This window comes from Stegastes partitus, unplaced genomic scaffold (genome assembly GCF_000690725.1).
Source record: "Stegastes partitus isolate 25-593 unplaced genomic scaffold, Stegastes_partitus-1.0.2 Scaffold631, whole genome shotgun sequence".
Taxonomy (NCBI): Eukaryota; Metazoa; Chordata; class Actinopteri; family Pomacentridae; genus Stegastes; species Stegastes partitus.
This window is the reverse complement of record NW_007578362.1, coordinates 197,184-212,806: the sequence shown is the minus strand read 5'-3', so window position 1 is coordinate 212,806 and position 15,623 is coordinate 197,184. Positions and strand designations below refer to the sequence as shown.

The 15,623-nt window shown below is 37.9% G+C and overlaps 1 protein-coding gene across 1 annotated transcript in view; it reads right to left on the bottom strand.

Moving 5' to 3' along the window:
- trdn (triadin) overlaps positions 1-15,123 on the bottom strand; it is a 38,809-nt gene extending 23,686 nt beyond the window's left edge. The window contains exons 1-8 of the mRNA XM_008289685.1: positions 14,599-15,123; positions 6,582-6,794; positions 4,489-4,539; positions 3,104-3,229; positions 2,941-2,967; positions 2,279-2,347; positions 411-437; positions 41-75 (exon numbers count right to left, since the gene is read on the bottom strand). Of these exons, the coding sequence (XP_008287907.1) occupies positions 41-75; positions 411-437; positions 2,279-2,347; positions 2,941-2,967; positions 3,104-3,229; positions 4,489-4,539; positions 6,582-6,794; positions 14,599-14,617 (567 nt within the window). The 5' untranslated portion in view covers positions 14,618-15,123. The remainder of the gene's footprint in view (positions 1-40; positions 76-410; positions 438-2,278; positions 2,348-2,940; positions 2,968-3,103; positions 3,230-4,488; positions 4,540-6,581; positions 6,795-14,598) is intronic.
- Between the last annotated feature and the right edge of the window lie 500 nt (positions 15,124-15,623).

The window sequence follows — 15,623 nt, the reverse complement described above, 5'->3', positions numbered from 1 at the left end:
CCTCGTCTCCCTCCTCCTCTTCCTCCTCCACAGCTTCAACCACTGGTGTTTTCTTCTTTGCTTGCATCTCTATGACTGTAAGAAATACAGCATGTTATTCAAATTATTACAGCAATTCAAGGGCCTCCTTTCCTCTTGGAATGATCTTTAATCAGCACTGAAATGGGAAAACTCAAAACTGTCACAATCATATCTGTCACCGATTACAAAAATGACAAGTAGAAACTAAAAGCCCAGGGAGCAAAATGACTTCAGGTGATGGTGATTTACCTCTTAAATGTTCCTCTTCAGCAATAATAATAACACTAATGGTGATGATAAAATAGTAGCTGACAGTAATAATTATTAGAGCTTATCATGGTTGATTCATGAAGTATCTTGAATTGAAGCAGATGACAAAACATACAGACCTTTACTTCGTGACGGTAGAAATTCTCCTGGAACACAGAAAGACAGGGGGAAAAAAAGAAAATTAGCATGAAAGCAACAAAGAAAATACAGACTTAAGTGGATAAACAATTTGCATTTACAGGTTTAGTATATATTGCAAAGCTCAGTGGCAGCAGTTAGCATTGTAAGTCAGTTAGACACCACCAAACTTTCTTATGAGAACAGTTAGCCATATTAGCACCAACCCTGCTCCTAAAACTAACATTTCTATAAAACCAAATTGCATTCTGAATTAGGTTTTGATGGAAATGTAGTTTCTCCTGGATCGCATTTGTTTGTGCTGTATCACAATTACATGTCTGTATTGTAAATCAGTTCATTTGTTCATTTGAATGTTGTTTAGCACCATCTAGTGGAAGCCAAAGGGCAGCTGCACTGAAACAGGAAGCAATGTTCTTGGAACTTCCTTTTGGCTTCCTGGGCACAGAGTGAACACTGGATTGTCCATCCAGTCAATCCTTGCATTAAAGTCCACATTAACGACTTCATCCGTATGCGTTATGCACTGTTAAATATTAAATTAACAAGTTTATGTTACCATTTCTGTACTTTGAATATATACTTTGTATTTTGGAGTAGTATTTTGGAGACCGGCTGGTTAATTGTGCCAGTCCTGCGGTTAGCGTTATGTGTGTTTTGCAAACTATTTACATTTCTCTACATGTATGTATAGACATTTGAGATATTTGTATAAGTTAATTATCACCTTATTTGATGGTGTTGTAGAAGTACTTTATATTTGTATTGTTTTGTTCTTTTTCAGTTTTACAAAGTGAAAAGTATGAATATTTCCATTCATTAAATCCTGTCAAATACATCACCTGATCCTTGGAGGATGTAACATCGGAGAATATGAGTACTATGTAAAGCTAGCTGTATAGCTGAAAACACGTTGCCTGCCAACAGCTTTTAGTGAGGACAGCATAATGTCTGATTAACGTATCTTTATGGCAAGCCATTTTAAAATCCAAAGCTGTGTTCATCATCATGATTTTGACACGTCTGAAATGTGAAGTATTAATGTCTGCAGGTGAATTGTCATCTGTAATGAGAACCTTTACACATGAATGGTAAATATGATGTTCGATTGTTATATGTTGTTGATGTTCTTTTTGACTTGAAGGAGCTGAACGAGGACTTTCTGCAAAAAATACATATCCAGTCTAGATATCAATCAACAAATCACAAATTAGATTAGTAAGATTTGCCACCCTGGTAATTCAGAAAAGGGAGGAAAAGTTTCAAATATGTTGTCAAAGAGTTGTATTTTAACCCAAACAGTGCTACTTTCCTGTTCAGTTTTCAACCCAATCAAGCTTCAACAAGAAGTTAGCATTTTGAACGTGTCAACCAAAATGCTAGATTTTCCTTTACCTTAACACATAGTTTTAGTGACTAAATCTAACTAACAGCAGGTTAAAATCTAAAGAAAACAGTGAGTGTGAACAAAATTTTGGTTAAACAAAAATGGACCCAAAGCCCAGTCTTCTAGGTGAAGGTGCTGTTTCTGACTTATACCTAAATTCTACGGCCCTCCGTGGGATTTTGGCTCTTTCAAAATGAAAGCCTTTCCGAGAAAATACACTTGTTCTCAACAATAATTAAGAATGCAGTGTAGCTGTATAGATGAAGACTTTCTGTGAGACAGGGTTGATGAGCACAGCTGAAAATGACTGATGACACACTGGTTTCACTGTAGTTGGTTTCAGTTGTGATTTCCTGTTGCTGTCTCCATTAGTCTACTGTTACGGGGTGGGGGACAGGACTCATCTGTTATTATCGACGCAGAATTAATTTACACACTCCCAGAAATATAGTAATTGAATACCTTTTGCTTTCTTACTCTTGACCTCCACTTTTTCCTCCACCTCCTCCTCCTCCTCCAACCATCTTGAATCTTTGAGATGGTTCATAGATAAAGTCAGCGTGAATCTACCACCACAACAACTATCAAGTCTGTGGCCATGTTGTCAGATAGATCCATGTATGTCTTTCAATTGTCCCTCAGCCACACACTTTCTGTGAGCTTTTAACGAATCAAAGAAACTCATTAAACTATGTCTGTAACAGTGTCGGCTTCTTGCAGTGGCATCATTATCCTTCTTACGAGTTTTCATCTATTCAGTCATGTTTGCTATCCTCACAAATGAAAGCTTTGGGGAAAAAAAGCATTGGCCTCATAAAGTCATACCAAGAGAAACTGCAGTACATGTGTTGTTCATTTTAATGAAGTGCATCAGTCAAAGCAGCACCTCAAACTGCGGCAAACGCGATTCTACATTTAGGTTTTTCATGTGCACTGACAGTTGAAATGACTTCTTCTTGTGGAGTTCATGTTGGAGGGACATTGGTTTCTTTTCCCCGGGGAGAATATAATGTAAAGAACAGCACATGTGATGCAGCACAGCATGAGCTAAACGTTCAAAAAAGCAGAAAGCAAGGCTTTTTCAATGAAAGAGGAAAACCAATCAAAGCTGCATTAGTACAAACCTTTTTTCCTCACTGCATATAGATTTCCTAAAGAACGAGAGGAGGAAATGAGTAAATGGTGATTGCACTTTCGTATTTCCTTCACACAGAAAACAGCATGCAGTTTCATGAATGCATTGTGTTTTTCTTTTTTTTTCTGCGCGTGTAGAGTTTCTGAGCGTACCTTCATCTTCTTCAGGAGCAATCAAGTTGGCAGCAAATCTGAATACCATGCTGATTACGTTTGACGATTCTTCCACAGCATCGTTTACGGCCTTCATGGGGTCTGAGCCGATCCTACTGATGCCTCCTGGTGGACGGTGGACATGAACACACCATTAGGTTTAGTCACTTGTTTAGGCTGAATTGAAGTTGCTTTCCTTGTTGTTCCTGATCAAGCCAAACAAATCAGATTTCAGTCATTTCCTCAACTTTTATTTTAACATTTCCTCAGTGCAGACAAAGCTTCCATTCTTCTGGATTAAGGAAATGTCGGAAAGCATTAAACTACAGCTGGGGGTTAAACTGGGATGGGGCTACAGGATCTGAATTTGTAGTTTATTAATCAGTTGGTGTCCTATAGCAACAACGTCAACCCACCTTCCAGTTTAACCGCCACGATGGGCAAAAAGCATCTGAACGATCATACTGACCCTCATTCATCAACGTATTAACTATGTGTTCTGACATATTAAAGTTTTTTTTATTTTAAAATTTTGCATTTACTTAATTTTTTGCTTTAAAACTATTGCAAAATGTACAGCTGATATTAACATCAAACCTTTACTAATTAAGATGCTGTGCAGTAATTTCACTGAACAAACAAAGAGGTTTACGGCAGACTTTCAGTCCCTGAAGAAGTGCTTGTGTGCAAGTCAGTTTGATGAAAGAGGGCCAGCGTTCCCAGTGCAAACACCAAAACATTGTTCCTTCTGAATGCGGCTGCCCACGACAAGTTTTGCAACACAATACGATTATCCTGAAATGCGACCAGATTCATACAAAATACAGGTAGAACATACAGCTGGAAATAAAGCTGCAAGCTGCGACTGAAATGCTAAGACAGAGATTTCAGAAGAGCTTGATTCGTCTCATTTTGAAGACAGAATATCTGCTTCTCACAGCACTGATGTTTACAGCTAATTAAACCGAGCTCGACTGAAGTTCAAATATCCAAAACTTTTTCTTTTTTTGTCTGGTTTAAAACAAAATACTGCTTTTGGAGTTTCAAATATTTGAACATGTTCTTTTTCCCCACAGAAATATGCAGATGGCATAAAAAATATGAAGAAAATAATTACAAATTATAGATGCAGGAGAGTACAAACTGCTCATAACATGACTGCGTATCCGAACACCTAGAATAGTGACAGCATCAGGCAGGAAGGCAGAACCGGACAGAACGCAGCTCGTACTTTGTCGTCCTTCTACGGAGCTACAGACTTGGCTGTGAAGGACTTTCTAACATTGATAGCTAACATGAGCAGTCAATGTTAGGTAATTAGTCGTTTAGCATCTTTAGGAAAAAGCTTGCGGTCTGAGGTGTTAGTAGCAGATAGGGTGCCTTGCCTCTACGCCCTGAATCCTTTAAAACCTTCCTGATGCCAGGAGAAGGGCGACCTGGTTGGATGAGAAACACAGTGGCAATAAGCAAAGACTTAAAGCACAGGGGTGAAGCAAAGAGAGGAAGAAGTGGAGAAAGGTGGTGTAAGTACTTCTGTGTTCACACTGTAAATGTTGAGTGTGACATGACATGACTTGTAATTAATACTGTGACAGAATGAATAAAAGAGAAGTTCAGTGGACACATTGATTTGTGTTTGGGCTTCTCTTGTTCTCAGTTTCAAGGTGAAATTGTAAATATGTAAGACATTAAATTAAATGTACGCACTGCATATCCTGTTATATGTTATGCACTAGTTTTGCTGTACTATTCCAGCTTCTTGTATAGTTTTCCATTCATTTAAGATGATAACTATAGATAATAATGCATCAAATGTAAGAGGAATGAATGGAGATGTTTGTGATGGGGTTAGAAAATCTAATGTACATGAACTTAAATAAATAGAGATTTTCAAGCATTGATTCTTCAATGAGAGGAAACTGAACTAATGCTTGCAACTTAGTGATGTTACTGTTACATGAACTAGTAAAATTAGTAGGTTTTGTACCAGAACATAAGTCTGCTAGCATATAAGACAAACATATAAAGTAAAAAATGAAAAGAAATGATGCAAATGCCATTCATGATGAGACACAAATATATACAACAAATGTAAAAAGGGAAGAGAAGGAAAGAAGAGACATTTCAGCGCACAGTGGAAGTGTTTATACCTGAGCCAACCCCATTTAAATACTGCAGTATTAAACTGTTTGCTTGGAGTAATGAAGTCAGATTACAGTTCTGCTTGGTCAGATAGCAAACTCATTTGCACAAAGCAAATTGTATTAAACTAATTTCTGGTTTTCACTAATGAGCCATTAAAATTACATTCACAGAGGGTTGATTTTCTCTCTTTGCTTCTCAGGTAGACTGTCTCACATGGTCGTTATGTACACAATAAACTCAAGAGTCTGCTAGCGTTTAACACGAAAGCCAGTCAGAAGTATTTACCTTGAAGTCTAACACATCTTTAGCATTACTATTGCCACTAGTTTTAGCAACAGTTTTTGCATTGTCCTACTGTAAAACATACGTCGTGTATTGCTTCTGTAAGAGTAGAGTTTCTGTATTACATTTATCCAAAAATATTGCAATGTAATAATACAGGTACATGTTACATAACTGGAAAAAAGGTCAATTTTCAATCAGGAGACATTAAAGCAATCTAAGGACGAGGGAAGACGAGGGATAAATGATTGACTAGATTAATCCTGTAACACTGGTAACTGTATGTATGTTTAATAATTTACTTTATACACCTTTCTCCTCTTGTTTTCTAACATGAGTTTTGCTTTCCAGTTTCCTCACCCAATGATTTGTATAAAGTTTGTCAAATAAATATGCTTGTATGTTGTTGTTTTTAAAAGAAATTTTGAAAAGTAAGATTTTAAATACTTTTATGTAGCAATGTGGCTTGTAGCCAAAAACAACCTGACATAACAATATTCTTTAACAAATGATAATAATAATAAATGTAATGTAGGATTTTACAAATGAATCAAATAATCAGAATTTTCACTGTCCTGTTAAACACATCTCCATAACATCAGCCTTTTGTCATTTCTTTGTGATCAAACATATTTCAAAGTATCCGATAGGTTTTCTCTCAACCGCTTAAGAAAATTTCCCCCATATGGCACCCAAGTATCCTGGTTGTCAGACTTGTGCTACACCTTTGTTGAATAATGTGTCAACGACTGTAGATTGACCATCTATCATTGCCCCAGCTTTACTTAAATTCTGTAACAAATAACCCATGTTGTCATCCTACATTCAATTCACACCATGCAGCCATATATGGGTCAGAGCTGGCTCACAGCTGGTTATCAGTGGAACAGACCCAGTTGGACCAACAAATCTGCCTGGTTCCAGTGACTTCCTGATTACAGCTGACTGTGCTCAGCATGGTGATGTAATGTCCACCTTAAACCTTCACAGACAACATGCAAACTTCGAACTTGGGTAGAAATGAAATGAAAGTGAAAGAGTGTTAGTGTACCTGAAATGGTCTTGTAGTCCATCAGATCAAACATAATAACGAAAACACAAGACCATGTAATGACGAGTGCCAGAACCAAGATCCAGGCCAGCGGGGAGCTAAACGTAGAGTAGACATCTTCTTTAAAACTTTTCTTGGACACCCGGGAAGGTGGTGACCCAGCATCCCCATTCTTACTTTCGATGACCATGGTGGTGGTGGTCGACGACCGCGCTGAGGAATGAAATATGAAATGTGAGAAGCCATGGTCAGATACGCTCTTTCTGCTTTTTATTCCTAATATGCCCGGAGACAAGAAACTTGAAATACTGAGCACACTTTTAAAACAGAAACCTTAACTAAACATACATTTCCTCAAGTTTTCAGTGGGAGCAGCTGTTGACACAATCACAGTCTAATTCAATATGTAGAAAAACTAACTAGGCTCAAAACAAATGCAGTCTACGACAGGAGCCCTGCAACAAAGGCTTCTTCAGAAAGGAAATAACACTCTGCTTTTAAAAAAAACTTTTCAAAGAGGAGCTGATTCAATTTTATGGGGATTTTCAAGGTTGTAAGATACTGTAAAACATCTGTAGTATTTTGCATGCCCAATTTATATGATTAAGAGCAGACTAAATATCAGAAACCCGTCTCTAACGTGATACAAAGCAAAACAGGCCAACAAACTGCAAAATGCCTCCAAAATGATCATAAAGTGAAATGAACCTGGGAAGAGGCAAAATGTAGTTTCTCTGCAATAATAATCAACTCATGATAAAGTTTCTGTGTAGCTGAGGTGACACAATGATTATTTTGTGTTATTTTATGATGGATTCATACAAGAACGGTGTCAATCAGGACATAACTCTCAAATGATCACAAGAAAAACAAAGCAAGAAAATCATCTTTACCAGATCCTTTCCAGCATTCTGCACCAATCAAGCTGCCCCTCATGGTGGGATTTCAACAAGTCACTGATTTATTATTATGAAAAGATGCTTCAAAGGAATGTAACAGATCCTTTACTGAGTCATTGCCAGGATGTGTGGCAGGTGGTAATGAGGCCTCAAGGAAATGCATACGTTCCTGGTTACTGACTGCAAACCTGACATGGAAAGTGTCAGATATCTTTGAATACATTGTTAAATAGGTAGTTAAAATATCTGTGGCTCCTCATCGGTTGCTTTTAAGATTCCTTCTTGCAAGTATCTACCAAAAAAGTTCATTTGTGTTTGACATCTCTCACAAACAAGAACACAACATGAAAAGACTGGATAACCCTGTCAGTGTAGGTTAAATGCACACACATCAATGCTTATTGAGGAAAGAAATTGTGGTTTTCTTTAATGTTTTCATCAACAATTGTTTCAGTTCCAAGAGACATTACCTTGACCCCCACAGACAGTTATTTTAGTATCTTGTCAGCAAACACCTCATTTACATCCAACAGATGTTAGCAACATTAGCATCCATGTAGTCATGTTGCTGTTTACTTAACAAATATAAGTCAAATGTGTAATTTCAGTTTAGTTTTGGTCTCCACTTGCTCAGTAAAAAAGTATATATATCTATCTCTTTAGCCTATATCTTACCACAGCACTTCACTTTGTTCACAAGCTAGCTGCTAGCTTAATATGCTGTTTGGTGCGAGACACGTGGCTTAAACTGGATTTGTCAGAGCTATTTATATATTTATTTATTTATTTATTTATTTATTAAGCTAAAACTGCCTACAAAGGTTGATAAACACTGATGCTAAACCATGTAGAAAATCTGCCCAAAAAAATAAAAACAAATTTTTACAAAAAAAAAAAAGTATTCATTAAAATATTCTCCTCTGCTATTGGTCACTGTTGAAGATTCTGTTCATTAGCAACTGCACTTAAATGAGTCCGCCATTTTGTCAAATCGCTTATTTTCTTCCGGAAAGCTGTGGGCAGGTCTGCAGGTCTGTAGATATAGATTATGTACTATATGTAACATACAACATACAGTTGTAATTATTTTTTAAAGGTTTTTGATAAATAGACTTTAGAAAAATATTAACCTATGCTCTCTGGAACAAGAATGTAAGTTATCCACAAGCTGGAAACAGGCAATGTCTGTTAGTCTTCTTCTTCTAGCCTTCCATAAACCTTTAAGTTTTTAATATTTCCACTCTAATTTATTGCTATTTAGATTAGCTTGTTATTGTTATATTGTTGGTATGTTATTACCTCCACCAAAGAGGTTATGTTTTAGCTGTTTTTCACAGTTGCCTTTTGTAAAAACATTAATGCTAACTCCTGTCTTTACTGTCTTTAACTCGCTATAGCTGCTATAGCGGCTAACGCCAGCTAGCTATAACTGCTATACCTTTAGCCATAGCGGGTGCAGATATAGCTAAAACTATAGTGAGCTAAAGGCTCTTCCAGTAAAGGCTAAAGTCAGGAGTTAGCATAAATGTTTTCACAAAGCACAGTTAGAGATACAGCTATACCTGTAGGTATTCATGTAGCCAATTTCCATGCATAGTGACTAGAAGATAGAAGTTTTAGCCAAAGTCTATATCACAAGTATCAGTCAGTGCAGGTCAAGGTTTCTTTTTGTTTGGTGTTCTCATTTACAGCAACTGAATTAGCTAGCCTTAGCTTCTAATTATTCAAACATGTTATTTAGTGCAGCTTTTTAAATACTTTCTGTGCTAGATGTACACAGCAGTCCGCTTTTCAGAGTGCATAAATTTCAAGCACTGCAATTCATATTTCAAGGATATAACTTTATAAGGAGATGTGTCTGCCTGCTTCTGTGTAGAATGTGGGTCAAGTACCATTCATGGTCCGAAGGTTAGAAAACAACAGACTCTTTATCCTGACCCAGGCTTGTTATTATGACTTTCCGAAACTGAAAGTCATTTATATGCAAATAAGAATACTGCAGGTATAGATAACAGCACCTGATATCTTTTTTGATTCTGTTTGTTTTGCGTCATAAAGCCAGTCAGAGTTGAGTTGTTACTGTCAGTGTGAGTGCGTTAGAAAAGCTCTGACCACCTGTTGGGTCTCTTCAGCTCACTGTTGGCAGCTACTGTAGGTTACTCTGTTACTGCTGAGTCAGACAGCTTAGCAGCACGCTTAACACACATCTCACACACACTCCTCCATCTAACCTCACGACTCTGATTCCAACAGGTCCGTTCAAAACACGAGCGACTGCATCTTAACCCTCCCAAAGGCTATGGTAGGACGGTTGTGATGGCACTTGATGGCTGTGAGTAAATGGTGCTAACTGTTCTGAAACATTTCAGTGTAGTTTGACATCCTAGTTTTTCAAGAAATTAATTAGATAGAGCACCAGGCAACCCACTCAAGCACAAAGGTTGCATCACCTGGTTCCCAGACTGTAATTCCTGATGATTGTGGCAAACCCTAAACATTTACTTGTGTCACCACTGAGCGTAAAACTGAAGAACATGAAGGGTAATTGCTGATTTTCCATGTTACTGTGCAACCTGAGACATGTGTGCAACATGGTCACGTATAAAGAAGACTCATCATAAAAATTACCGTATTAAAAGGAGAGGGAGAAGACAAGCCATTCAATTCACTACAGCAAATTTAAAATATGATCAGGATTAACTACACTAGATACCCAGGTGTGATTTAATGTACAAGAGAGAAGCAGTTTGATGTAAATGCAAGAAGATTCTATTCTCTATATGGTGACTATGCATAAAGTTAAAAATTGAAAGTCAAGTCATGGCTGTCTTTGCAATGGCTATCATGTTGGTAAGGTGATGGTAAAAAAAGAAGCAAACAAACAATAATCATCAATTATCTATCTCGATAGGTCATGGCTTAGATGCTTTATTAGCACTAGATTATTTTGAACCAAGCATGAACCTTTTGCCAAATGCTAAAAACTGCAGTTCCCCTCATGTCCACTTGAGGCTGGCTCCAAAACTGAGTCAGTCTCCATAGACCCTCATGTTAAAATGTCTAACTTTACAGCGTTAAAAAAATATATATCTTTACAGAGTGGTACAAAAACTGTTTTGGTCACTATTGCTAACTTCCCCATTGCACTGAATCTGTATATAGCTCATCTGTTTGAATTGTATTAAGGCTAAAAGTTCTGCATAATTAAATGTGTGCCCTATTTGAGTGACAGTTGTCTGTGGCCTAGAGAGGTTTGCATGGCCCATCTCTGCTTCACTCACGTTCTAGCAATTTGCTCACTTTTGAATTAGCCTGGAAGTTCAGAGCTTTAGAAGTTCTGCTTTAAAACCAATGTTCATCTTTATGAGCAGTTTATGATTCAAACATAAATAAGGTAGTTGCAAGATTATGAAGCACCTGTAAATTTCCTACAATTCATGAACTGGAATATAGAATCTTATCTGTTACATTTACAATACTTTCAAAGTCAGCAAAAAATAGGCTAAAGCAGAGGTGAAGTTCACATTTAGACACGAGTCCATTGTTCAAACTAACTTTAGGCGTGCTACATTAGCCAAACTAGCCTATTGGGACTTGTTAAAGTTAAGATTTTTTTGAGTAACTTGGTATGATATAGACCCATATATCCGCAATGGCAGCTGCCCAGTGCAACTACAATCTTCTACCAATAGACAGGACTTACTGAAAGTGACTACTGGCATTTTTACCAAAGATAATGCCAGGGAATAGCTATCAGAGCATATTTAGTAGTAGTTACTGTATTAGTTAGAGTTGTGCTTCCTCTTCTACCTTTGAACACATGCTACAGTCATGTGGTGGTGTCTGTCGGTATTTAAAATGACCACTAAACACTTTGGTCCACACTGTTATGTTTTACCATTGTTGGTCAAATTGCCATGACATTTTAAACCATGTGTGGGATTCCAGTGGTTCTTTCATTGGACCACTGTCAGGTCAAGTTTTGCTCCATGGCCATCTTTTTATGTTGTGCTGCCATTAGGTTCCTGTTTTTGTTATGTGGTGCAACACTAAGCAAATCTGCTCTTCGATTCCACTTAAACATTGACACCATGTGTTTGGTTTTTTACTGACCCGTCACCTTTCCCAAGTCACACTGATAGACAAAATATTTACGTTGTACACCAGGAGTATCCAAATTGTAATGCTGTATTGTCTAAGAAAGGATTTTGGTCATTCTGTGAGCTCCACTTGCCGCAAAATCCTTAATTAAGATGTCAGGAATACACACACGATGTCTAGTGAGGGCGTTTTGGGCACCATTACCGGAAATTTATGCGTCAATACCGTGTAAATCTTTCCATCTCTCTTCACTTTGATCCCTCTGTTGACCACTGCTTTCTAAGCCCAACTTTAAATGGTTTAATCATCCATCCATGCATGATACCTCCTTTTATGGCTGACCTGTCTCCACGCTGTGTATGACATTTCTGCTGTTGCTCTCACTGGGTATCCATGACAGCTCAGCTCAAAGCAGTCATTAGGAGCTAGTAGTTGCCTATTGAGTCAGAATACAGGCAAGTGTAGTCATAACATTTCCTTAATGAGTGCCCGGAGCTGAACTAAGCACAGCAGAGACCTTTAAGATTCGGGTGGTTGAGCATGGAGGCTATTAATCAAGTTAAAAACTTGATTCAAGCTTCTGTTTCTCTGTCTCAAAGGAATGCTGCATCTGCTGTAATGTTCATGTTAACATTGCAGACTGCACACTTACACAGTTTAGGATGCAATAATGGGAGGAAATGGAGTACAGGTCACTAGTATGAATAGAAAGTGCAGGCATCACATCCTAAATACTACAACAGAGACAACAGGCAGTAATATAGATCATTTGTTTACGTGACAGGGACTGTTATTTGTAATCTGTAGGTAGAAAACAACAGTATGTGATACACAAACTAGTCAGAATTCAGCATATTTTGCTTTACATATATTCACTGTTGTGAATGTTCTCCATTTTTTATAGTCACATTTATGGTTGGTGTGCTCTTTGTCTCACAGCAATCAATTCTCATCCCTGTTTATCCCATTCATAACCTCAACCATGGACCATTTCCATAGCAAACACTTTGTAAACTCTTGACTGGACTTGTATTCTATTATAGTACCCATGATTGCTCTTAAATACAATTCCTGTCAAAAAGTAGTAAATATAAAGTACATATTTTGCAGCCTCTGAAAATGGAAAATGGAATGGAATCAGTAGAATCAGTGCATCTAATATTCCAATGTAAAATTCAGCCAAGATTTATAGCATACTTTCCAAATGTTTCCCTTGTTCAGTCTTTAGCCAAGTGCAAAATGTGATCTCAGAACATCTGATGTTATGATCTTGATTTACCTAGCAGGACTTTGTTATCTGAAGGGTACTAAGAGCTATAAATTTTAAGTGCAGTGTTCTGGGTTAACTATTCATTAATATAAAGATTATATATCATTAGGATGATTGTGAGCTGTCACACTTCGGCATTTATGCAAGTCATGTCGATGTGAGGAGGACAAATCCACAATTTGTTTTCTTTAAAAAAGGAAGATAATTCAGAAATAATAACGTGATAACAGCATGATGTCCTGAAATAATTATGTAGTTATTTGAAATATCATTATTTAAAAAATAAAAATAGTAGTTTAATGGAGAAATCTTAACACAAGGTTTTCTTTTTTTTTTTTTCTCGGAAAGCCACTAATCATAGATGCAGTTGTTCTTAGTTGTTATGACCAACTATGTCCACTAATTAGGACCATAACATGGAACTGGTGACTCCAGGAAAGCTAGTTTAAGTGGACCTTAAGATTACGCTGTTTTTTTTTTCACACACAATTTTTAATGTGGAGGTAATGCAGTATTTATTTTAAGATAATTATCATCTCATTATTTTAATTAAAGCAGCTTCAGAGCCACACAGGTGCTTTCACTTAGTCTGGCTGATCAGTTGTTTTATCAAGTCAAAGGTGCTTCAACTTCATTTTAATGTGCTTTATTTGCATCTCCAGTTGTGACACACCATAATATCCAGTCCTATTCATTGTTCCAATAGAAAATGCTATACTTTCATTGTTGTAACATTTCTGTGGTTGAAATCAGCAAGAACCCTTCAATTCTCTCTCAGTGAAACCTGGTTCTTTGATAAAAAGTTGAATGTACGAGCTTGTGTGCAAATTTAGTCGACATTCACTACGACTCCCAAGATGCATTACCATTTACTAAGGGTGAATGGGAACTAGTAACTTCTATGAAAATCTGTGTCAGTTTTGAATACAGCAGCTGTGGTGCCACATTTGTGAGTGGTGCATTTTGAATTGTGTGAGTCTCATGGGTATTGTAGTGTTTCATCTACCATGCCAACATGACCAGAGATCACACTGAAATAATTCAAACTGGTGGCCGTTACACAAACCTGTAGGTTTGTTACATCATCCAGAAGAGTCTCATATTTTTGTGTTAGGTGATAAAGATGAAAGGAGGAAAGGAAAATCTGAAATGGGAAAACAGAATGGAGAAAAAAAAAACAGCAAATCCTCCCACCTAACAACTCTGTAAAGGTGCAGGTTGATTCATGGGGTGGTCAATCAAGTACAGTCTGCAAACGCCCACACAGTCCTGAGAAGACATTTAGTCAGCCAAAATAAGTGGAACCACCTGTGTAGGTGCGTCATTGGTGTGCAACTTCATGAGATCTGAAAATAACAAGCCTGCAAATGTTAATGGCAGCAGCAACTGCTCTGTGCTCACATACCCTCTTGTTTACATTATCTGCAGACAAAAACAGTTAAATCTGTGTCACAGCATCAGCTGATATGGTTATAGACAACTGGAGGCACACTGTTGATGCTGACTGATCCTATACAGCACTGCAGATGTCACAGGGGTCTTAAAGCTGCATTACAAATAGCAGATACATGATAGCAGCATATTTTTAGCTACTTCCAATCATGAAATGCCCCTACACACCACACAGCACAACATTAGAAGTACTGCGTGCAAAACAAAACATGCATTGGCCAAGAAGAGCTTCCTAACAATGTTTTGAAAAGATATCCTCATTATCAACAGTAACACTGAATGTGTGATACGTTACCTTCCACTGCTTCAGTCATAGTTTCAAAATAAATGTTCAGTTCCAACAATTAATCCTTTGTGCTGATTATGTTGCCATGAAATCAAATATTTGTGGTAGATCCTCAACTCCTCCACACGTTTTAATCCCAGTGTTTAATTCCCATCCAGCAACGTCATGTGAATGGCTGGTGCTGAGGATATGTGGAAAACCTGAACTCTTTGGCCACCACAAGTAACACTACACCTCTTTTTCCATTCTCAGATCTTAAATCTGCACTTTTCTTTCTTGTTCCAGAGGTCAAAAACTCTTGATGGGTCCAAATGGCTTGCAAGGTGGTCCAGAGAGCTGACTTCCGTCCCAGTGGATGAGGCTGGGGAGACAGACACAGACCAAGTTGAGGTGGTCAGTGTCTTTGCCCTTTGCCGGTTAGGGCTGGGATTGTAGATAGAGCAGCTTGTCCCCCCCCCACCTCCACTGGCTCGGACAGAATTAGATCGACCACGGGAACTGACGGACGATGGAAGGGAAAGAGGGAAGAGAGATTGAGAGTGAGAGCTTCAAGGTAACTTTATCCCTCCAGCCAATGTTGCTGCTGGAATCACGTGATCACAGTGTGGACAGTGATTTCACACTTTAAAAATGTGTCTAAAATGTTGGAAATTTTATCTTAAGCATCAAAATCTTTCCATTTATTTGTTGGTTTTAAACATGGTCTACACCCAACCATAAAAGTCTGAATCTAATTAGGTACTGTTACATTCATGCCATGTTTCTAAGCCTCAGGCCCTGAGTTATTCTTAGAGCGGCCCACTGCTGCTGGTATTCTGCTTCGCCTTTTTAGGCCAGAGGCGTGACCTTAACAACTCACCCACCCCGTCCCCCCATGTTAACTAATCCCTCTTCTCCAGGCCTCTAGTGCTCAGTGCAGAGCTGCTATCAAGCGGAGAGAGAGAGAGAGAGAGAGAGAGAGAGAGAGAGAGAGAGCGCAAAAACCAGAATGGCTGAAGTGCTGGCAATACACTGATTTAAATGGAATTTACTGT